This window comes from Sorex fumeus, unplaced genomic scaffold (assembly GCF_029834395.1).
Source record: "Sorex fumeus unplaced genomic scaffold, SorFum_2.1 ptg000006l, whole genome shotgun sequence".
NCBI classification, from domain to species: Eukaryota; Metazoa; Chordata; class Mammalia; order Eulipotyphla; family Soricidae; genus Sorex; species Sorex fumeus.
In genome coordinates this window covers 26,800,630-26,824,354 of record NW_026606063.1, presented here as the reverse complement: position 1 = coordinate 26,824,354, position 23,725 = coordinate 26,800,630, and the positions used below count along the sequence as shown (strand labels likewise).

Sequence of the window (23,725 nt, the reverse complement as noted above, 5' to 3'; positions counted from 1 at the left end):
CTGAGCGGGGCTCAGCCCCACACCCCCATCTTCCCTCATCTCCAGGGGGCACATGGAGACTCTGCGGAGTCCAGCAGGGCGGAGGTGGTCCCCACTGTGTGTGGTGGGTGCCCTGGACACAGCCTCACCAAGGCTCTTCAAACGGGCTCCTCACACCCCCTCTCTGGGCTCCCCACATCCTCAGAGCTGGGCGCAGCTCCTGGGGGATGCTTGGCGAAGGGATGTTGCTCCTCCTCCTCCTCCTCCTCCTCCTCCTCTCCTCGTCCCCCCCCCCCCCCCAAGGCAGGTCACCACACAGTGACATTAGCCTCTGCCCTGCCCCCATGTAGTGCTGTGATCAGCCAAGGCCATGGTTGTGGAGTTGGTGGCCAAAGATGGGGGTGGCATCAGGGACAGCCCTGCTGGTCATGCCAGTCCTGGAGAACCTCCTGGAACTTTGCAGGCCCCTGGAGCGGAAGACACCCTTTTGTAACTCTCCTTACCCTGTAAGGGCCGTCATGACCATAGCCTGTGCTGTCTGACCCTCACCCGCCAGAGTGTCTAGGGGCCCCAGACAGACACCCCGGGCGTGTTGCATGGGAGGACCCCTGCAGAGTGGGGTGTGGGCAGGTGGGACCCTCAGGCTCAGAGCCACCAGCGGGTGACGTGTTAGGTTCAGCGTGCTGCTCTGGGCCTGGGGGGGCGGCCCACGTAGTGACGTCCCTTGGTTGGGGACAGGGCTGCCCCTTCGGCCTTCCTAAGCCGGGCTGCTGCCGTCCTTTCTTGCACACCCCCCACAGAGCCCTTGAGTTCCGGCCTCCAGAGCTCCACGCTGTGGCCCAGGGTCGCCCTGGGGGTCTCTGGGCTTTTCCCCCCACAGAAAACAGCCCCTCCTCCCTCACAAGCCTTCTCTGTCTCTAGCTGGAGTGAGCCCCAGAAATCTTGCAGTGGGTGAGCAGGCTGGGGGACAGTGGGGAGTTGAGGGGGTAGAAAGATGGGCCTGGGTCTCAGTTTCCCCCCTTGTGCTAAGCCTCCAAGGAAAAGAGGAGCTTAGTGGCATCTCGCAAGCCCAACTCACACCCCGTCGCAGTGGGGCCTTCTGGGTCTTTCTGTGGCGAGCCCCCGGCCCCTGAACACTACAGAGTCAGTTGTCGCTCAAGGAGATGTGACCACGATTCTCCTGTGGGGGGTGGGGGGCCTAGATCCAGGGAGATGCTTCAGGGCTCCCCGGGAGAAGGACCAGGAAGGAGTGAGTGCAGGCAATAGCCAAAATCTGGAAACAACCCGAGTGCCCGAGAACAGTCGACTGGTTAAAGAAACTTTGGCACATCTATAAAATGGAATACTATGCAGCTGTTAGGAGAGATGAAGTCATGAAATTTGCTTCTAAGTGGATGGACATGGAGAGTATCGTGCTAAGTGAAACGAGTCAGAAAGAGAGCGACAGACATAGAATAATTGCACTCATTTGTGGGATATAAAATAACATAATGAGACTAATACCCAAGGACAGTAGACACCAGGGCCAGGAATATTGCCCCATAGTTGGCAGCCTGCCTCATGAGCTGGAGGAGAAGGTAGCTGGAATAGAGAAGGGATCACTAAGACAATGATGGTTGGAGGAATTGTTTGGGATGTGTGCTGAAAGTAGATAAAGGACCAAACATGATGGCCTCTCAGTGTCTGTTTTGCAAACCATAATGCCCAAATAGTAGAGAGAGAGTATGGGGAATATTGTCTGCCGTGGCAGCAGGGGGAGGGTGGGAAAGGGGGGATACTGGGGATATTGGTGGTGTGGAATGTGCACTGGTGGAGGGATGGGTGTTTGATCATTGTGTGATTGTGAGTCAAAGATGAAAGCTTATAACTATCTCACGGTGATTCAATAAGAAAGAAAGAAAGAAAGAAAGAAAGAAAGAAAGAAAGAAAGAAAGAAGGAAGGAAGGAAGGAAGGAAGGAAAGAAAGAAGGAAGGAAAGAAAGAAGGAAGGAAAGAAAGAGTGAGTGCAGGGCCAGGCTGACTTCATGTCCAGAGATGGGCTCTGGAGTGCCCCTAGTGCTGGCCAAGAGTGCAGCCCCCACGTGGGACCGCAGACCCCGGGGCCTTCTGGAAGTCACTACCCAGTGGCACGGGCTCCGGTTTCCAGGCGGGGCTCCCGGAAAGGGGACATCCTCCCTCACTGCCCGCAGACAGTTATTCTTAGCGTGCCTCCGGGAGTCTGTGGCACCACTTCCTGCGGGCGTTCCCCTCTGCGGCACCACTTCCGGCGGGCATTTCCCCTCAGCCCTGCCCTGCAGTGGCCCTTCCTGGAGAAGAAACTGTGGCCCACGCACATGCCTGCGGGGCTCACACCATGGGGGCACACACACACACCTGGACACACACACACACACACACGCGCGCGCACGCGCGCAGGCAAAGACTGCACAACTTGGCAGTGCCCCCTACAGGGGGATCTGTGCAGGGCCAGAGGTCATTATCCAGGTCCGACCCCAGGACCCCTGGTCATCAAGGGGGCAGGAGTTACCCATCAGCATCTATCCCTGAGCTCAGCCCACACAGGTGACTGTGTCGAGGCTGAGTGAGACCCCAGCTGGCAGCATGTGAGAGGTGTGTCATTAACTGTCTCCGTCTCTGTAGAGACCCAGGGCCGAGAAAAAGGTGAGGGGGCTCCTCCATGTTCCCGAGATCTCCCTGCCCACTGGCACCTGGGCTCCTCCAACCCCCGTGTCTCCAGGCTCCAAGACTGGTCCCTGCACCTTGTGTGACCCCAGGCACAACCCCACCCACCCCCACCCGCCGACCCGTTCTTTATACTCCACGTGTCAGAAACCTCCGTGTGCATGTGTCAGAGCCCGGTGGGGGATCATGCTTAGCACATGTTTGCTCTCGAGCGCCCGGGGGTCCTGGAAACTGGCTTTCCCCCTGGACTGGAACCAGTGCAGGTTGGATGGATCCCAGGTGGGTGTGAGTGAGCCCCGGGTGGGGCGGGGCCTCTCCAGGGCACCCCGGCAGTGCTCCATGGCTGCGAGGACCCCCACGCGAAGGAGCGTATCCCACAGGAGTGTGGGTCGTGGGGAAGGGGCACCCACATCAGCAGGTTCCATCGTCCTCCCTGACTTGCTTCCACCCCCGGTGCCAGGCCCGTCCAGGCGGGGGGAGCAGCCGAGTGTGTCCTTGGGGAATGGGGCCCAGCTTTGCGCCTGGACATAGGGACACCAGGGGAGGTGGGGGCCCGGATGTGTGGCCAACCCTTCCTCAGTTTCTCTTTCTGCTGCCACACAGCTCTGCGCTCCTCCCGGCTGGGCATCCTCAGGACTCTGCGCCCCGTGTTCATTATGCCCTCGCCCTCCATGCGCGTGGATGGATGCATGGTACCCGGGCGTCCAGGCGTCCAACCCTGGGGCAGAATCTCGGCTCCTGGTGTTGTAGCTAAGAGGAGACGGTGGCAAAGGGCAGCTTCTCTGGGTCGTCCTGGCTCCCGATGACAAACACTCGTGTCAGCTGTGGGCGGCTGCCGTCAGCGGGGCCTCCCGAGAGGGTACTGGAAGGCGGGGACGGGACAGCTGGCTCACTGCCATGCCTGAGCCCAGCATTTCAGCTGCCCGATGCTGGTTTTCTTGAGAATGACTTACTGTTTTTTTTTTCCTCCTTCTCCAAAGATGTTAAACATGAATCAAAAAAAGCAGCTGAGATGATTCACTGGAAGTTCTTCCAAGTTTTAAAAACTCTGCAGGGAAGTCCTGAGTCTGCAGCGGGCAGGTTGCTCGCCAGGCCCTGCTTGCCACGGCCACTCTGCTCCAGGGTGTAGGAACCTACCAGGCTCGTCCCATGGCCTTGTGAGTGGTTGTTGGGCAGCTGGTCTTTTTTTGGGGGGTGGGGGGGTGCTTTGTTTCTTTTGCCTTTTTTTTTTTTTGCGGGGAGAATTACCTGGCGATACTTAGGGGTTACTCCTGGCCCTACACTCAGGAACCACACTCAGTAGTGCTCGGAGGTCCATATGGGATGCCGGGGATCGAACTCGGGTCGGCCGCATGCAAGGCAAACACCCTACCTGCTGTGCTATAGGAAACCCCAGCAGTGAGACTCAGTCACTTGGCACCGGTGATGGAGAGACCTCTCCTCTCCCCCACTCTGGGCCAGCTCTCTTGCCTCTCCCCACACCCCACCCAGCCAGAGCTCAGAGCAAGAAAAACGGGGCTTATAGGAGGGTGATGTGGGGTGCGTGCGTGTGTGTGTGTGTGTGTGTGTAAGAGAGATCCATGTGGGGTGTGTGTATGTGAGAGAGAGATGCATGTAGTGTGTGTTTTGTGTGTGGAGTGTGGAGGGGCTGCAGTGAATGTGTGAGATGCACGTGGTACAGGAAGGGTGTGTGCGAGGGATTAGGGTGGGCACATATGAGATATATCTGGTACAGATACACGTGCTGTGTGAAATGTGTGTGCTCTATGTGAGAGGCATGCAGTTCGTGGCGTGGGAGGTGTGTGTATTGCTCTGTGTGTGTGTGTGTGTGTGTGTGTGTGTGTGTGTGTGTGTGTGTGTGTGTGTCCCATCCCAGCTGCTTAGCCTTCGAAGATGTCATCTGCCAGCCTTGGTCATTGCTGGATGTTGCTCTGGGTGAGTCCCTGTGTCCCTTGTGTCTGCGAGTCCCCTTCCAGCCTGCAGGAGGCTTCTGTCTTTGACCCCCCAACTCGCGAGGAGCCACAGGCTCCAGGGATGGGACACTCTCCCACGCATGAGGAGCCTGGAGCTCCCTGAGGCTCCCCACCCACTTGTGTCCAGCAGGCAGGGTCACTGTGCCAGGCCTGCGCCTGAGCCGGTCAGAGGCCACGTGGAGTGGCCGTCTGCTTTCCCGCTTCTCCCCTCCAGAAACAGCAGCAGGAATTTGACCCCCCATGGATGTGGGTCACTGGGCTCCCAGCTCGCTCTCTCTGGGGGGCATGAGATCACCATCACGACCATCCTGTTGTTCGTCGATTGCCTCGAGCAGGCCCCAGTAACGTCTCCTTCATCCTAGCCCTGAGATTTTTTTAAAAAGTGCCATATTCAAGGCTCTTTCAGGGTTAGGAGAATGAGACCCATCATTGTGACTGGTATTTGGCATATTGGGTACGCCACGGGGAGTTTGCCAGGCTCTGCCGTGTGGGCAGGTTACATTCGGTAGCCTGCCAGTTTGTCCAAAGTGGGAATGAGACAATAAGATGTCGCACGGCTCTCTCTGGGGGGCATGAGAACCAGGTCCTAATCCTCACATGTTGGGCATGCAGATGGGAAGGGGCTTGAGAAAGTGGAGCACTCCACATCCCGGCAAATACGCACACACATGCACACACACACACATGCGCGCACACGTACAGATGCACGCATAGGTGCGCACATGCGCACATGGTTGGGTGCACACACGTATACATACACTCGGGTGCACACATGCTCAGATGCACACACATGTATACATGTACACGCACACGCACAAGCATGCACATGAACACACGCTCAGATGCACGCACACATGCTTAGATACACATATGCACACATACACACTCGGATGAGCACACACGTGCTCGGATGCAGCTGTGTTTGAGGCTGAGTTCATCTGCCGGCCACACGTTTCTTGGGCCCTCGGCTGACGTTTGTTGGGGACCCTGGACTCTGGACTCTGTCTAGTTCTTCGCTGTCTGCCTCACCGGCCAGCAGGCACCTCTGGGCGGGATCACGGCCCGTCCTCTCCCGAGAGCCTCATTAGCGGCGACTGTTCTGCTCACCTCCTTCACCCCTCTCCCAGGAAGCCTCCAGGGGCAGGGACAAAGGCAGGGACGGGGATGATGAACCCAGCAGGAGGTGGTAGTGAACCCTCCCCCCAAGAGGGGGTGGGAGAGCTCAGGGCTCTGGGGGCCACCTGCTGGGCGAGTGGGCCCCCCAGTCTGACCTGCCCCCGACCACTGACCTCGACCTCAGTGGTCCAGGGCGGTGCGGATTTCCGGTCACATCTGAGTTACACCTTGTCCCCCTCGAAGCTGCAGGCCTGAAATTTTGCCACCCTGGTCCCCGATGTTCTTTCCCTGGTCCCTCATGTCGCAGAGAGAGGGGGCTGGGAGAAACCCAGTTGACTCATTCATCCATTCATTCAAACTGGGCTCTGTGCTCAATTCTGTGTCCGGGCCCTGGGCTGGGTCTTGCAGGGCTGTGGCAGGAAGTGGGGGAAGGAGCACTGGCCTGTGGAGTGCCAGCTCTGTGGAGAGATGCCCCTTCTCCCCCCAGATGGGGACCCGGCTCTGGGAGGAGCGTGGCGTCGGGGGTCACCGGGAGAAAGAACGCGAGGGGCTGGAGTGACAGTACAGCGGGCAGGGCACTTGCCTTACACACGGCCAGCCCAACTTGGATCCCTGGCGCCCGCCGAGCCCTACCAGGAGTGATTCCCAAGCACAGAGCAGGAGCAACCCCTGAGCACTGCCAAGTGTGGGCTCCCCACCCCACAAGAAAGAATATGGGGGGAATTGATCTGATCTCTTCGATCATTTTCTCTCCATGTATTTCATTGTGTGTGTGTTTGTAAAGAGGTGGGGGACCCCCCAAAAGTACCTAAGGGGCCCTAGGGCCACTTCTGCTGTTTTGCAGCCAGTTAGGGTGGTGGGTCAGTGCTCAGGCTGTGATGCTGCTCTGTAGCCGTCCCATGCCGGACACGTCCAGGGAGTGGTGTGGGGGGGTTCTGGGGTTCTTGGGCTCAAACTTGGGTTCTGACACACGAAGAGCATGCATCAGGCCTGAGCTAACTTCCTGTTCTGTACCTCCTCCTCTCATCCACTAACCCCCATGTATTTCTGAATCAGGTTAGCACCAATCGATCGATTGATCGATGGCTTTAGAGATCTGATGGGCCCCCAGTGTTTTAGCGTGGGGTGAAATGCTGACTGGCGGTGCAGCTGGCTTTGAGTTGTGGCTAATGGAACCTCCCGGTACTTGGATCCAGGACTTTACTTTGCAGGCACGACTAACTTGGGGTTAAAAGATTTCCACTTTTTTTTTTTTTGGAAACACTTTAGCACATTAAGAACAATAACAGTCTCGGAGAACCAGGGAGCGAGCAGGGCTGTGACTGGCCCATTAACTCCTGCCCCGGATTTCCATTACGGTGAATTAAAACGTCCTCTTTGATGCTCTCAGAAAGCTGTTGCTTGTCTGATGGAGCGCTGACTGGACGGGAAGCTTTTCAGCCAAGGAAGAGGTGACTGACCTCGAGCGGGCGCCCCCGCCTCCCCCCAAACTCCACCACCCCGGGCATCCCACCTGACGCCCACCTTTCTCAGGAGATGAAAGGAAGCTTTTCTGGTAAATGGAGCCGGGCTGTTTGTTCGGCTGGAGAATGAATGGGCGGCCAGACTGTCTGCCTGGTTTTTTGTCCGCCGGATATCACTAAGGTTGGTGAGTGGCTTAGTGGAAGATGGAGCTGTCTCCTGGCGTGCTATAACCCCTGTTTCCACCCCCGAGGCCTCAGAAGGAGAGGGGATGAGGTTCCTGGGGAAGATTTTCTTGGGTCTTTGTTTTTTTGTTTGTTTTTGGTGGGGAGGTGGGGTCACACCCAGCGATGCTCAGGGTTCCTCCTGGCTCTGTGCTCGGGAATTACTCCCGGCAGTGCTCAGGGAGACCATATGGGATGCTGGGGATCGAACCCGGGTTGGCCGCCTGCAAGAAAAGACCCCTCTCTGCTGTCCTATTGCTCCAGCCCTCCTCCGGGCATTGCTTTTTAGGTCACACCCGACAATGCACAGGGGTCACTCCTGGCTCTGCACTCAGGAATTACTCCTGGTGGTGTTCGGGGGGACCATATAGGATGCTGGGGATCGAACCTGGGTTGGCCACGTGCAAGGCAAGACCCCTCTCTGCTGTTCTGTTGCTCCAGCCCTCCTCCGGGTCTTTGGAAAGCAGACCCAGGCTGGCCCCGGGAGCGGTTGGCTGGACTTACCTGTCTTCCATGGGCTCTGAATGTCGCAGTGGGAAGGCCATCTGGGCAGCCCACCTTGGGGAGCACCTCGCAAGGTGAGGGAGCCGATACAGATCCCCATGGGGACCTTCTGGGTGGGATGGGGGGATCTGCCACCTGCCGAGTGTCATGGAAAGGGGTCTGGGAAGGTTGGGGCCACAGGGAGGGAGTAAGTCTGTCTGGTGGGACCCTCCCGCTTCCCAGCTCCTGAAGTCCTCCTAATGCTCCATAGAAGTGGCCCCTCAGGGGAGCGGGGTGTGGGGGTCACGCCAGTGGTCCTGAGCCCCACATTTCTGGTGGTGCTTGGTCACAGTGAGGCCTTACTGCCCAGACTTGGTGACACCAGGCAGGGGCTATACTTGGGGGGCCTCTTAGCTGAAAGCTTGGGGAGCACGGTGCTGGAGATCAGCACTGCTCAGCACTGCAGTGCTCAGGGCCTTGTTTGTAGATGGCCAGGAGCCGCGAGGTCTCAGCTTCCATCCCCCTGCCATCTTCTAGCTACCCTCCCCCGGGTGAATCATTTCCCCCTTAGAGCCCCGCGTCCTTTATGCTCTCTCTTGGGCCTCATTTAGGTGCTTCTGTGCTCTAAGCAGCCTCAGGAGGCCCCAACTGGAAGGAAGGAAGGAAAGGAAAGGAGAAGAAGGAGGAGGGGAGGGGAGAAGGATCCGCCGGGACGTTTCCCTGAAACACTGGATTCCTACCTTCACCTTCAGCAAGGGCAGGAAAATACAGTGCACTCCCAAGGATGTGGCCGGGACCTGGGACCTGGCACACCTTTTTTTTTTTCTTTTGGGGTCACACCCAGCGATGTTCAGGGGTTACTCCTGGCTCATGCACTCAGGAATCACTCCTGGCAGTGCTCAGGGGACCATATTGGATGCCGGGAATCGAACCTGGGTTGGCCGCAAGCAAGGCAAACACCCTAACCGCTGTATTGTTGCTCCGGTCCCCGGGCACACCTTTTCTGCTGGCCTCAATAATTTTCTCTTAAGGCAGGGGAGGCCAGGACTGTGTTGGTGCTCAGAGTCATGGAGGAGGAGCTCCGGGTCCCAACCTAGTGCTCAGGCCCCAGCTCCACTGGCTATGACTTGCCCCTGACCCCAGCCTCCAGCCTCAGTTTCCCCAGGTGCCCGAGATGTGGTGAGCTATGATGGTAGCTGCTGACCTGGGCCCTGTGGTAGCTCGCCAGGACCGTGCCCCCTGACAGGGGACCGTCGTGGGTACCTGGGAGCAGCCAGCAGGGTGCAGAGACACCTGCAGAGACATCGGCTCCTGGGTCATTGATGCAGAGTCATTGGGATGTGCAAACACGGCAGTGGGGACTTGTTCATCCTCTGTGACAGCATCTCACCATGTGTCAGTCCCATTCGTCAGCACCTTTTCGGTCAGGATTCCCACAGTCTTGGCATTGTGGGTCTTTTCTGTGGACTGGGGGTGGGGGTAGGGAGGGGAGCCGGGGCTCCCTGGGAAGTTGAGCTCTGGTGACCTGCTGCCCACGTGTCTTCCTGCTGGGGCTCCCTGTGGCAAGTGTGCTTAGTTTGTCTGCAGCCTCGGGAGGAGGAGTGGGGCCTCCGGGCCTCTACGTGGGGGTCATCCCAGGGGGTACCTATTGGGGAGAGACTCTGGGCTCCGCACCTTGAGGGCCTTGTCCCGGGAGACTGTCCCCTGTCCAGAACTGTGTGCATTGCGTCGGCCAGAACAGGGAAGGGGTGATGGCCCGAGACGGTGGAACGCGTGTGTTCTCCCATGCAGGAAGTTTGGGTTCGGTCTCCGATGCCCTATAGCCCCCCTGGCCACTGCAGGGGCTCAGTGTGGAGGGCCAAGCTCTGACCCCACTACCTCAGGACCCCCAAGGCTTTACTCTGCCACCGGAAGAAGGGAACAGTCCTACTACTGAGTACTGGGTCCACCTCCCCCAGCAGTGGAGACAGAGACGGGGCACGGGAGGCTCTGGGTACAGGTTCATGGAAGCAGCCTGTGTGGGCTTGAGAGAGCCCCCCACCCACACCTCCCTGCATGATGGTCAGAACAAAGTATCTGGGTACCGTTGGCTCTGCCCGGAACTGCTGGGGGCAGGGTAAGCAGAGGGCTTTCTTTTCTTTTTTCTCTTTTTTAAAATATATTTGTTAATGAATCACCATGAGATACAGTTACAGACTTACAAACGTTCGTGATTAATTTTCAGTCACAAAATGAACGAGTACCCATCCCTCCACCAGTGCCCATTGTCCACCACCAATTTTCCAAAGTCCCTCCCATCACCCCCATCCCATCCCCGACCCTTGCTTCAGTGGCAGGCACATTCCCTCTTACTCTCTCTCTTTCCTTTTGGGTGTCATGGTTTGCAATACAGGTAGTAAGTGGCCATCATGGTTGGTCTATAGTCTACTTTCAGCACGCACGGAAGGCTTTTTTTTCAACCCCTCAATTCTATACAGCCTCCCCTCGCCCCACAGAGGACACTAGAACCTCTCCTTCCATCAGTCCCCCCCACCCTGTTTTTTTTGGAGGGGGTTGGTTTTGGGGCCACATCCGGCTGTTCTCAGGGCTCCCTCCGGGTTCTGTGCGCAGACATCACTCCTGGCGGTGCTATGGGAGACCACATGGATGCCGGGGATCTAACCCAGGTCAGGCACATGCAAGGAAAACACCTCCCCTCCCGCTATATTATCACTCCAGCCCCACTTCCTCCATCAGTTGTCCGTGGTAGATTTTTTTGTCACATGTCACGTGTCACGTGCTCCATAGGAGACCCAGGTCTGCTGTGAGAAGGAAGTCTGCCTGGCCTGACTTCGCAGCAGCATCTGGGCTTTTCCGGGGAGGGGACAGAGACGTGTGAACTGCCCAGTGTGCAGCGATGCCGAGATGGGGCCCAGTCTGGCCCTGGGATCGTGCACGGTGACTGCCGCGGCGGGGAGCCACCCCCAGCGCCGCGCTGTGTCCCCCGCTGAGCCCGCTGTCTTGCAGGTGTGATTCCCGCCACCACCGTTGCCGACCATGGGCAAGCAGAACAGCAAGCTGCGGCCCGAGGTGCTGCAGGACCTCCGGGAGAACACGGAGTTCACGGACCATGAGCTGCAGGAATGGTACAAGGGCTTCCTCAAGGACTGCCCCACCGGCCACCTGACCGTGGACGAGTTCAAGAAGATCTACGCCAACTTCTTCCCCTACGGCGACGCCTCCAAGTTCGCCGAGCACGTCTTCCGCACCTTCGACACCAACGGGGATGGCACCATTGACTTCCGGGAGTTCATCATCGCGCTGAGCGTCACCTCGCGGGGCAAGCTGGAGCAGAAGCTCAAGTGGGCCTTCAGCATGTACGACCTGGACGGCAACGGCTACATCAGCCGCAGCGAGATGCTGGAGATCGTGCAGGTACGGACGGGAGCAGGTGGGGTCCCGTGTGGCAGCCTCGAAACCTGCCTCTAACCTGCTTCTCTGGCTTGCAGTTTGGTTTGGTTTGGTTTGGGGCCACCCCCAGCAGTGCTGGTAGCAGCTCCCAGCGTGCTCGGAAATTGCTCTTGGGGGTGCTCAGGGGAATTCATGGTGCGGGGGGGAGGGGCGTTTGGGGGAGGTCAAGCCCTGGACCGTTGCCTGCAGTACCCGTGCTCCAGCCCTCGGAGCCCTCCCCAGCCCAGCTCTCCCGCCCTTGGCCTGGTTCTTGCCCGTACTGCAGCTCCTTGAGTCGCATCAAAGATAATAATAATAATAATAATAATAATAATAAAAAATAACCCCAGGGCCCAAGGCGGTTCGAGGACCTGCCCTTTTTCACTGGTTGTTTCTGCTTCAAGTGGCCTTTTCTAAGAATTCCTCTGAGGACTGGCTTGCTCTTGATGCTGAGTCGTGTTTATCGAGCGTTCTCTGGCCAGCAGGCTCTCAGAGCATCTCTCATTGTCCCCGCGCTTTGTGGGGCTGCTTTCTCTGTGGGTTTAGAAAATGCCAGGCTCCGAGAGAGGAGTCCCGAGGAATTCACAGAGTTGGGCTGGGCCTGTGTCAGAGGCACAGAGCACTTTCCTTGGTTGTGGTGTGACACCCCGGGTTTGATCCTTGCATGTCTCTCTCTCTCTCTCTCTCCCTCCCTCCCCTGTCTCTCTCTCCTCTCTCTCACACACACTCACACACACACACATATATATATATACATATATATATATATAAATCTGAAAAGCAAACAAAGATGAACTGTGCCAAGGACGGTGGTAACTGGGGAATCACTGCAGATGGCACCTCCCAAACCTTTAGGGAGTCCCATGACAGGTGACTGGTCACATGGAGTCACAAAGCATCTCAGAGATGGCCCCCACCTCCAAAACAGCCCTGTGACCAGGGCGTGCCCGCCAAGCTCAAGTCTCTGCACTTCATTGAACCTGTCAGCCACTGTTTTCTGGAAGGCTGCAGTGTGAGCCGGGCTGTGGCTCAGTCTGGCGCTGAAGACCCCAGATTCTACTGGGCCCCATACCCCCTCCAGCACCCTCACCTCTGGGGGTGGGGGGTGGGCTGCAGGATCTGCTCCCAGAACTTTCTCCAAGTGGGCACCATGTGAAGACCAGGACTCTCCCCGCTGTGCTTGCCCTGTTGGCCCAGGGCTGGGGCCCACACTTGTCTCCACAAAAGGGCGGGAGACTCGGGGACTTGGGGCACCCCCCTGACTCCTCGCTGTAAGCAGGAGTGGAACGTCCCCGTGGTCCCTGATCTGCTCGTGTGCAAATGGGCTGGCCCGCCCCAAGTTCTGAGGGCCTGGTGGCCGGTCCTGAATGGTGAGGGCAGCCATGCCAGTTATGCCCAGCGGGTAGCTCTTTCCAAATTGGTGGGGCATGCTGGGGGGTCCTGCTGCCCCTTGTGGGTATGTGTGTGTGTGTGGGGGGGGGGATTCTTGGCACTCAGAGACGCTGCAGGGTCTGGCTCTGCTTCCCAGGATCCTGGCTGGTCCCGAGGTCCGTGCTGACTGGAGCCCGAGGCTGACCAGGCCTAGCCCGCCCTGTCACGTGTCCAGGGACGCTACCCCCGCCACTTGGTCTCACGCTCAGAGGGGCTGCCCAGGCCCCCTGGGTCCCCTGCCCGGAGATGGGAAACGGGGCTGGAACGGGCGGCAGAGCCGAGAGCAGAAACCCTGCCCAGCCCCTCTTGGCTCTGTGCGCCTTGGATGTTTTTCCTGGTCAGCTTTTCACACAGTCACCCCCGGTCTCTGCTGCTCTGAGCCCACCCCGGTAGGAGCGCGGATGCTGTCCTGCATGTCACCCTGAGCTCTGGGTGACTCATTGGCCTCGTCACACCTCCGCATCTCCTGGAGAGCTGCCCAGCCCACAGGAGAGGTTTATCCCCTGCCCCTGTGCTGTCCCCAGGGCAGTGTTGTGGGTCTATTCTGGCAGTGGGGTCCTGGTGCCCGCACTGGGGTCAGCAGGTCTGCAGGCCTGTCCTGGAGGAGCCTGGATGCCCCCACTAGGGCCTTCTGGAACATTTGCAGCCCCAAGGGTCCTCACGTGCCTCTCCAGCCCCTCCCTCTATCTCAGGCACAGTCAAGTCACGATTTCCACCCTCTTGTCATACACACACGCTCGCCTGGCAGGGACCGGCTGCCCCCTTTCAACTCATCTCAGACTGTCCTTGGAGCGGCTGTTGGCTGGACAGACTCTGACCCGTTGTTGGGGGTTGGGGGGCAGGGAAGTTGCTGTTCACCCAGGAATGCCACGCCGTCCCCCGCACACGTCTCTGTGCCCCTTTGCAGGCCATATACAAAATGGTGTCGTCCGTGATGAAGATGCCCGAGGACGAGTCCACTCCGGAGAAGCGGACGGACAAGATCTTCAGGCAGATGGACACGAACAATGACGGTAGGGGGCGCTGTGGGAGCAGAAGCCAGCGGGTCCCTCCTCCCTCCCTTGCCCTCAGCGCCCCCCCAGCGGCCGGGACAGCTGTGTGAGGGAGAAAGCCGGGACTTGGGGTCTGGGCCACCTGGGTCTGCATCCTGGCTTGGCCCTTCCTGAGGATTCTCTTGGTCCTGGAAGAGGAGTGGACCCGGGGTCCCCGTGAGCCCAGCACCTGCAGAGACCCGAGTTCAGGCTGTGGCAGCAGAGGGTGTAGCGCTGGTGGCCCCCAGGGCCGCCTGGCCCTTGCACTGACCCGGTAGGCCTGGGTATTGCTGCCCTCGCACCCAGCACCTCTGGCTGGGACCCTGTAAGATAGAGAAGTGGAACCAGCCTCTGCTCCCTAAGGCCAGGCTCTGGGCGCCCGCCCCCAGCCACAGTTCTCATCCGTGAAACAGGGATGATGCTCACTGTGTAGGTGTGGGGAGGCTCAGGGGGGACGAGAGGGATCATGGCCGGGTCTTGGGGGGCAGCTCTGGGGTTCCCCTCACTACATCCTGCATGAGTGTTTATGTGCATATGTGTGTATGTCTGTGCATGTATGTACACATGTGTGATTGTGCACATTTGTCAATGTCTGTGTCTGTTCACGTGTGTGTTTGCACGTGTGTATGTGTGTACACGTGTGCATCTGTGTGACTGTGCATCTGCATGTGTCTCTGTATCTGCATGTGTGTTTGCACATGTGTGTGCTCATCTGCATGTGTGCGTTTGTGTGCTTATGTGTGTGCGCCTATGTGTGTGTGTGTGTGTGTGTGTGTGTGTGTGTGCGTGCCTATGTGTGTGTCCGTGTGTGCACATATCTGTCCATCCACAGCTTGGGTTGATTGGTGGGTCCCACTTTCTTGGTATCTTCTTCGGCCTGGAACTAGAGTCCCATCGTCTCTTCCTCTTCCCCCCCCCCCCCCCCCGCACCCCCCCCAACAACTCCAGGTTTCAGGCGTCACTGGTGTCACAGGCCAGGCGTGTCCGTCTCTCTCACTGACCCCCTTCTAGGGGCAGGTAGTGCCCAGGGAGCCCATGGCTGAGAGGTGGGCAGACGCCGAGCCCTAGCCTGGGGGAGCCTACGGAGCACAGGGTGGGCAGGGGCAGCCGCATGACCTGTCTCACTGCATTCAAGCAAGGCGGCACTTCCCAGAGGGCAGGAGTGGCAGGAAGTGTTCCCACCAAAGCCCAGCAGAGAGTGGAGCTCCAAGGCCTGTGGCTTCGGGGAGGTTCAAGACTTGGGCTTCAGGGGCTGAGCCCTAGTACAGAGGGTGGGGCCTACCAGCGGGTAGGCTGACTGGGGGTTCAATCCCCAGCACCCCATATGGTCCCCCAAGCCCTGCCAGAAGTGATCTTTGAGTGCAGAGCCAGGAGTGAGCCCTGAGTACGACAGGTCTGTCCCAGAAGCAACGACAAAAAGACTTGGGGCTCCTGGGGGTCGCCCCCACCCCCAAGGCTGCCTCCCATTGATCGGGAGGGGTCAGAACAGGAAGGACGGCCAAAGCCGGCCCCCATCACTCCATTCACTTTGTCCCTCATCATCCTGCAGGCAAACTGTCGCTGGAAGAATTCATCAAAGGTGCCAAGAGCGACCCCTCCATCGTCCGGCTGCTGCAGTGTGACCCCAGCAGCGCCAGCCAGTTCTGAGGGACCCCGGCCCGGGCAGTCGAGGAGAAGCACAGGCTCGTCCGTCTGTCCCGCTGTCCAAGCTTAGCTTGCAGAAGCGGCCGCCGCCTCGGTCATCCCTGCCTTCCCGGACTGCGCACCCCTTCCCTACCCCAGTCCTCCGCGGTCCCCGCCCAGACCCCTCCATCCCTCCCAGGCGACTCCCCGGGATGTTTACCCCGCAGACTCCCTGGGGGTCTTGCACGCCTGGGCCACCTCTGCACGCACAGGCAGCCCGGAGGACACCCCCTGCGGGGGGACCCCAGGCAGTTTCTCCAAGCGCGCCCAGGCTGGCTGGCTTCCTCGGTGAGCGCAGGGCGGTGACTGACTCTGTGGGCGAGGTGGGGACCGGAGCGGAGGGAGCGTCGCCGGACAAGCCCTTCCTGTGCATGGCCGCACCCAGCGCCTCCTGCATGTCCGTGTACTGTGGTCTCCTTCCTCTGAGTCCCTCAGTGACGCGTCAGGTGGAGTGTCCGTGACTGGTGCCGTGTCGGTTGTGTGTTCATGCCTCGATCACCTTTGCACCGTGGCTCCTCCGTGGCCCGTGCCCCCTCCGAGCCTGGTTCTTTTGTGGTATTTATGCATTCTCCGTCTCCACAGGAAACGCATGCACGCCCGAGGCCCCGCGCCCCGGCTCCTATAAAGGGTTCGTTGTTGTCGCTGTCCAGTGATCTGGCATTTCCTGTATTAAAAATGATCCTGTCAACCCAAGTCTCTGAGTGGTTTGGTGTTGGTGCGTCCCCATGACCCTCCTTCCGCTGAGAGAGCCACCCTGTGTGTGTGTATGTGTGTGTGCGCATGTGTGTGTGTGTGTGTATGCCTTGAAGAATATGGGTGAGCGTGGGGTGTGTGTGTGTGTGTGTGCCTTGAGGAATATGGGTAAACGTGGGGTGTGTGCGTGGGGTGTGTGTGTGCCTTGAAGAATATGGGTGAGCATGGGTGTGTGTGTGTGTGTGTGTGCCTTGAAGAATATGGGTGAACGTGGGGTGTGTGTGTGTGTGTGTGCTCCTTGAAGAATATGGGTGAGCATGGGGTATGTGTGTGTGTGTGTGTGACTTGAAGAATATGAGTGAGTGTGGTGTGTGTGTGTGTGTGTGTGCCTTGAAGAATATGGGTGAGCATGGGGTATGTGTGTGTGTGTGTGTGTGACTTGAAGAATAGTGAGTGTGGGGTGTGTGTGTGTGTGTGTGCCTTGAGGAATATGAGTGTGGGATATGTGTGTGTGTGCGCCTTGAAGAATATGGGTGAGCATGGTTTGTGTGTGTATGTGTGTGTGTGTGTGTCTTGTAGAATGTAGGTGAGCATGGGCCCGAGCTATTAATAAAGCGGGTGAAGCACTTCTGATCCCAAGCATCCTGGGATTACCTGTAGAAGTAATCCCTGAGCACAGAGCCAGGAGTAAATAAGCCCTGCACACAGCCAGGTGTGACACCTCCCACCCCTGCAAACAAAACGGGAGAAGACTTGAGTTCCACAGGCTGCAGTCATGCTTCCGTCCACGTCTCTCAGCTTCCCCTGACCCGAGGCGGCAGCACCACACACCCCAGGTGAGGCCAGCAGGGAGCAGGTGGCCTGGGCAGCAGGCACGCCTGCCCAGCACTTGAACCAGCGACTGCAGATGGAGCCCGCGGGTTCATTGTGGGGTGGACTGTTCAGAGCTGGAGCCTGTCCTCGAGGACCCCAGATCCTCCACTCCCAGCCCCACAGACTGCTGTCGGGCTCACCCCTGTCTCCTGGGGGTCGCACACCGGCCTGGAGCTCTACATGGACACATGAAGCCCTGTGTTCTTTCTTGGATGGGGAGAACTTTCCAGAATTCCTTGGCCAGTTCCATTTGCTCCTGGCTAGAGTCGGCCAGTTCCTTGGCCGGGAGCCCCGAGACCTCCCACTTCCTCTGGTGGGCTTGGTGCTGGGAAGGGGATGGGGTGCAGGGTGCAGCTCTGCGTGGTGCCCTGGGGAAGTGCTTCAGGCTGTATTCAACCTGCCTCAGTGCAGGGCCTGGGGCTGGGGCTGGTCTGGGTTTCAGGGAGGTGAGCATTACTCTGAAATTAGTCAAAAAGAGAGGGACAGACAAAGATTGCACTCGTTTGTGGAATATAACAGAATGGTAGACTTACACCCAAGGATAGTAGAGATTAGGACCAGGAGGATTGCTCCACAGCTTGGAAGCCGGCCTCCCATGCTGGGGGAAAAGGCAGCTCAGACAGAGAAGGGGACACCAGCTCAGAAAGAATCGGGGCCTGGCTCAGACTCAGCGGGAGGCCCCAGGGAGAGGGGCTTCCCTGCCACCTGGAGTGGCCCGCTTAGACCCAAAGGCACAGGGCTGCAGGAGCCCCCTCCCCAATGTCCCCCACCTGGCAAGGTCCAGAGGCCCTGCTGCTGCTCTCAGACAGAAGGGACCACCCAGTAAAGGGTGTAGGAGGACCCGCTCGGGATGGGAGATGCGGGCTGAAAGTAGACTATGGACCGAACACGATGACCACTCAATACCTCTATTGCAAACCACAACACCCAAAAGGAGAGAGAGCAAAAGGGAATGCCCGGCCACAAAGACGGGGTGGGGTGGGGGAGATGGGGGTGGGGTTGGTGGGAGGGATACTGGGATCATTGGTGGTGGAGAATGGGCACTGGTGGAGGGATGGGTACTCGATCATTGTATGACTGAAATGTAAGCACAAAAGTTTGTAAGGCTGTAACTGTACCTCACGGTGATTCATTAAAAAATTAAAAAGAAAAGAAAGGCATGAGGGGCTGGAGAGATAGCACAGCGGGGAGGGCATTTGCATCCCATATGGTTCCCTGAGCACCACCGGGAGTGATCCCTGAGTACAGAGCCAGGAGTTACCCCTGAGCATCACTGGGTGTGACACCCCCTCCGAAAGAAAAAGCAAAAAGCAAAAGAAAAGAGGCGCCACCTCCAAGGGCAGCTGTCCCTGTGGAATATTGTAATGAGTAGTGCCCTTGGGAAGGGGCATGGGGCACGTGTCTGCTTAAACCCAGTGGCTAACCTGAACCTTTGATGGTCCTGCCTGGTCAGGAGGTGCCCGGGTGTTCCAACAGCCTCACCAGGCCATCCCCAGCCGGGCTGACCGTGACTGTCCCGACCTTCATTTTCATCGCTTGCTGCAGGCATATCCAAAGGCTTCATGGGAGGGTCCCCGCTCAGCACTGCTCCCAGTACTGACCTGCTAGTTCACTTCCGGTGGGCTTTGCCCAGAACCTGGGCCTGGCTCAGACTCAGCAGGAGGCCCTAGGAAGTGTGTGTGTGTGTGTGTGTGGGGGGGGGGGGGGTTCCCTGCCACCTGAAGTGGCCTGCTTGGACCCTAAGGCATAGAGCTGCAGGAGCTTCCTCCCCTCCATGTCCCCCACCTGGCAGGGCCCAGAGGCCCAGATGCCAACCCTGACCTCCCAGAGCTGTAGGCCTGGGGGAGACCCTGCTGCTGCTCTCAGAAGCTCTGGTTCTAGAGAGGGGTACAAGTGGGCCCTATTTCTCCAGATGGGAGGAGTGGGATGGGGTCGGGGAGGGGCCTGAACCTGGCACCCCTGGGGAGCTTGGAAAGATCCCAGACCTGGACTGGGAAGAGGGGACAAGGCGCTGGACCGTCTTGGATACCAGGTGCCGGTGTGCAGAGACAGCAGATAGGGACCTTTGAGGATGGCTCCTGGGAAACCCCTGAGAGCCTCAGCCCTTGGCTGGGGACTATCAGGCTTCCTGGAGGAAGCCAGGCCCACTCCCATAACCAGGGTGGGGCACGAAACTGGAGGCGGGGCTCAGATGTGGCCCTTCCAAGGATGTCTGGGGTGTCCCCGACTCCAGGACAGGCTGGCACTGCACAAGTCCAGTCTGTCGGGAGCCACCAGCTGGGCTCTGGGTGAGGCAGACGCTGGGGCTGGGTCGGGGGTCAGCCTCAGGGAGAGGGTTTTCTTGGTGGGGGTCTGACACCTTGCATTAAATTCCCTAGAGGTCGGTAATAGCACATACTCAACCCTGCGTGGCTAAGGGACCCCAAGCTGCAGGCGTTGCTGCCCTCTGGTGGCCACAGCTGGGAGGGCCATCCCTGTCTGTCTGAGGTCCCTACACTACTGAGAACCAGCTGTCAGAGCCAATTTAGCTACTTTCTACAGGTTGGAGAGAGACTAGGGAGCATGACACTTGCCTTCCATGCCCCTGCCCCTGCCTGAGTCCCTGCAAGCACTGCCATGGGTGACTCCCGAATGCAGAACCAGGAATAGCCTATGAGCTCTGACAGGTGTGGCACCAGAGGGCGGCAGGAGTGGGGGGGGGGGGGGGGCTGAGAAAACTTTTGTCCCTGTCATATAAACAAGAGTGGAGTCTGAGACCTGGGGAGGGCTTGGATTTCTTTCTTTTAAACAAAAAAAAAATTGGGGTAGGGCTTTTGCCTTGTACACGGCCAACCCAGCCGACCCAGGTTCTATTTCTCCACCCCTCTCAGAGAGCCCAGCAAGCTACCGAGAGCATCTTGTCCACACAGCAAAGCCTGGCAAGCTCCCTGTTGACGTATTCATATGCCAAACACAGTAACAACAAGTCTCACGATGGAGACATTACTGGACCTGCCCAAGCAAAATTGATGAACAACAGGAGAACAGTGACAGTGACTAAAAAATATTTTTAAAACGTAACCACCGTGGGGCTGGAGCGAGAGCGCAGTGGGTAGGGCATTTGCCTTGCATGCGGCCGACCCGGGTTTGATTCCCAGCATCCCATATAGTTCCCTGAGCAATGTCAGGAGTGATTCCTGAGTGCAGAGCCAAGAGTAAACCCTGAGCATCACTGGGTGTGACCAAAAAAAGCAAAAAAATAAAATAAAATAAAAACAAAAACTTAACCACTGTGAAATCACAGTTATTTGTGACTGGGTTTCAGGTGTCTACTGTTTCAACACCAATCTCTTCACCAGTATTCACTTCGTTCCACCACTGCCCACCCGGCTTTACAAGAGACTTTTTTTTTTCATTTTTATTTTTTTTACATTTTTGCACTGTGGTTTCCAATACTGGTGCTGAGAGGGTTTCACACCTAATTCATATTTTCAGTTCCTTGTTGAATGCTGCCTTCCACCATCCTTGTTGACACCTTCCTGTTCTAGCCCCCAGACCCCTCAAGTGGCATGTGTCCTACTGCATAGTTCTCATGTTCTTTGTTTCTACTGGGGGCTTGATTTTTTCTGAGGTCAGCCCAGCACCCTGACTTCCTGTTTATCACGGTCACAGTCACGGTCCTCCTGTTGTTCATTGATTTGCTCGAGTGGGCCCAGTAACGTCTCCATAGTGAGACTTGTTGTTACTGTGTTTGGCATATTGAGTACGCCATGGAGAGCTTGCCAGTCTTTGCTGTGCAAGCGAGATACTCTCGGTAGCTTGCCAGGCTCTCCTAGAGGGGCAGAGGAATCGAACCCGGCTCTGCCAGGCCAGCTGTGCGCAAGGCAAACGCCTTACCGCTGTACCATCGCTCCTGTTTATAAGGCAGTTAAATTGTACATTATTCGTGTACTCGTTCACGATACCTCTTTGCCATGCTCACTTTGCAATCCTGTTTATAGCCATGGGACCTACACACCTTTACAGGTCAGAGATCCAAACTGGGCTGCCCTAGGGCTGGGTACCTGATCCAGAGCCATCTTCAGCCTGGCCCCCACACCTCCTCCCCTGTACCCCCAATGCCCCACCTCCCAGGGCTTAGCCCGCACCTCTCTGCCCAGTCTGGAGAAGGGCTAGACTAAGGTTTCCTGCAGTGTCCCAACCCCGGAGCTAGCCAGAAGCACAGCTCACCTTGTCATGACCCTCCACAATTAGAGTGGGCAGTGATGGGGCTGGAGCGATAGTATAGCAGGTAGGGAGCTTGCCTTGCCCGTGGCCAACTCAGGTTTGATCCGGAGCAACTCATATGGTCCCCCAAGTCCTGCCAGGAGTGATTCCTGAGTGCAGAGCCAAGAGTGCAAACCCCTGAACATTTCCAGGTGTGCCCCCCCCCCCCCCCAGACAAAAATAGAGTGAGCAGTGAGGGTGCAAAACACCTCCCACTCCCCACAATAGCAGTCAGAGTTTCCCTAGCGCTGCGAGGGCACCAAATGCTGGGCCTTGCTTGATGGCCTCGCCCGTTCCTCCAGTGAAGCAGTGAGGCAGCGAGGCAGTTGGAGCGGTCAGTGGCAGGCTCGCACAGCCTCTGCTGTGCTCTGGGCTGCTCCTGCTGTGCCCAGGTGCAGTAAACGGGGGGCGGCCCTGCCCTGGCGGAGACCAGGCCGCCACCCAGCTGCCTCTCCTAGGGCTCCCTGCGGTGGTTATCTTGGGTCAGGCCCACTCTCCATCACACGCACCACCCTGGGAATCCGACGGCAGAAGCAAATGCAAAGCACCCTGCCCACCCTGTTCCCCTGGGGACCCCGGTTTGGAAAGGGCTAATCTCCCCGCCTCCAGTGGAGCCCGGAAGTGGCTCGGAGCAGCCTTCCAGAGCCACTACAGGGCAGGCGGATGGCCGGAGAACCTCACTGCAGAGCCGTGCTCCCAGCCCGTTAGGATGACTGAGAAACCTCAGTAAGGCTGGAATCTGGACAAGAACATGAGGTCACCATGGGGTTGTGGGGCACACATGGCTAGAGGACAGGTAGGCCTCCACTGCTTCAGCAAATCCCCCCTCCCCCCCAAACACACACACGATGGGTGCATATCACATAGACGGGGAGAGACAGGATGCACTGTCTTCCCTGGGCTCTGGGCATACCTTTGATGCAGACTGAGGCACATTTGAGACTTGAGCACCCCAAACCATCTGACTGAGCTGAGGCAGCAGAGGTGACCAGCCTGGTGAATGTTCTGAGTCCCACGTCCAGCCCGCGCTGAGGCTAAGCCACTCACTAGAAGTTCTACCTTAGGTCCTAATGTTTCTTCCCTGAGAGGGGGCCCAGGCTGGCCACTCTGCTGTTTTTTCTGTCCTGTCCCTCTGTGTCGTTGGCACCTTCAGGCCCTGTTGTGTCTACTTTGCTACTTTTCCATTCAAATTTTAAATTTCAATTTTTTTTTTTGGCTTTTTGGGTCACACCCGACGATGCTCAGGGGGTTATTATTCCTGACTTTGCACTCAAGAATTACTCCTCGTGGTGTTTGGGGGATGCTGGAAATCGAACTCGGGTTGGCTGTGTGTAAGGCAAAGGCCCTCCCCCACTGTACTATCGCTCTAGCCCCTCAAACATTTTGTGTTTTGTGATCTGTTACTAAAAACTTTTTCCAGGAGTTACCCGCTGCCCACGTTTTCTAGTACAGCCTCCTCTCTGGGTTGGGACCAACAAGTTATACTTAAAATTTTGCCTTTATTTTTTGGTGGTTTTTGTTGTTGTTTTTAGGACACCCACACCCACCTGTGTTCAGGTCTTACTCCGGCTCTGTGTTCAGGGATCACCCCTGCTAGGGATCAGGGAATCATATGGGAGCCTGGGGATCAAACCTGAGATGGCTGTGTGCAAGGTGGCCTAGCTGCTGTATTATCACTCTGGCCCCCCAATTTTTTTTTTATCTGGGGAAGGGGAGAGGAAGTTCCCATGTAGTACTGCTCAGGACCTCTGGAGGCCACTGGTGATGATCGGCCAAGCTGACTGGCAGAACTGCTGGGTCAGTGCTGGCTGATGTCGGTCACTTCCTCCCATTCTGCTCTTGCATCTGAGTAAGCCCCCAAAGTGCAGAGAGTACTGCTCAGGGCCCTTCAGGGCTGCACCCAAAAATGCTTGAAGGGCTGGGTGCCATCAGAGATGAAACAGGCAGAGCAGTGCCTTGTACTCTTGTACTGTTTCTGACCCCTTTACATTTTTGTTAATTTTTCCAGGTAGTGCTGGGGTGGGGGTTATGCAATCAAACTTGGCCTTGTAGGGAAAGAGAATGGGGACTAAGACTCTTGCTTTGCATCTGGGTAACCCTGGTTTGAACCTGGCACTGCACATGGTCTCCCCAGCACCACCATGGGCTCACTCCGGGGGAAGAGGACGCAACAGGCATAACTCAAGATCAGAAAGGAGGGGGAAAGCACACTTAGGGCCTTGCACTAGCCTTGAGCTATGCATCCTGTTCCCACACACAGAGCAGTGCTGTTTCCGGTGCTGCTGCGTGTGCTGGGGCAAGGAGCACAGGCCCGTCTGCACCCAGCCACAATCCATTAAGATGTTCCGAGTAACTCAGAAGCAGAACCTGAGCTTGCAGCGCTGCTTCTCTAGGCCCCCTGTGCCCTGGGGAAAAGCTGTTC

At 57.6% G+C, this 23,725-nt stretch overlaps 1 protein-coding gene across 3 annotated transcripts in view; it reads left to right on the top strand.

Moving 5' to 3' along the window:
• The window catches only part of HPCAL1 (hippocalcin like 1), an 84,643-nt gene extending 68,458 nt beyond the window's left edge, over positions 1 to 16,185 (top strand). For all 3 annotated transcript variants that reach the window (XM_056124122.1, XM_056124113.1, XM_056124127.1), the window contains exons 3-5: positions 10,925 to 11,332; positions 13,686 to 13,791; positions 15,359 to 16,185. In XM_056124122.1, coding sequence (XP_055980097.1) covers positions 10,955 to 11,332; positions 13,686 to 13,791; positions 15,359 to 15,456 — 582 coding nt within the window. In that variant the 5' untranslated portion in view covers positions 10,925 to 10,954 and the 3' untranslated portion in view covers positions 15,457 to 16,185. The remainder of the gene's footprint in view (positions 1 to 10,924; positions 11,333 to 13,685; positions 13,792 to 15,358) is intronic.
• Positions 16,186 to 23,725: the final 7,540 nt, after the last annotated feature.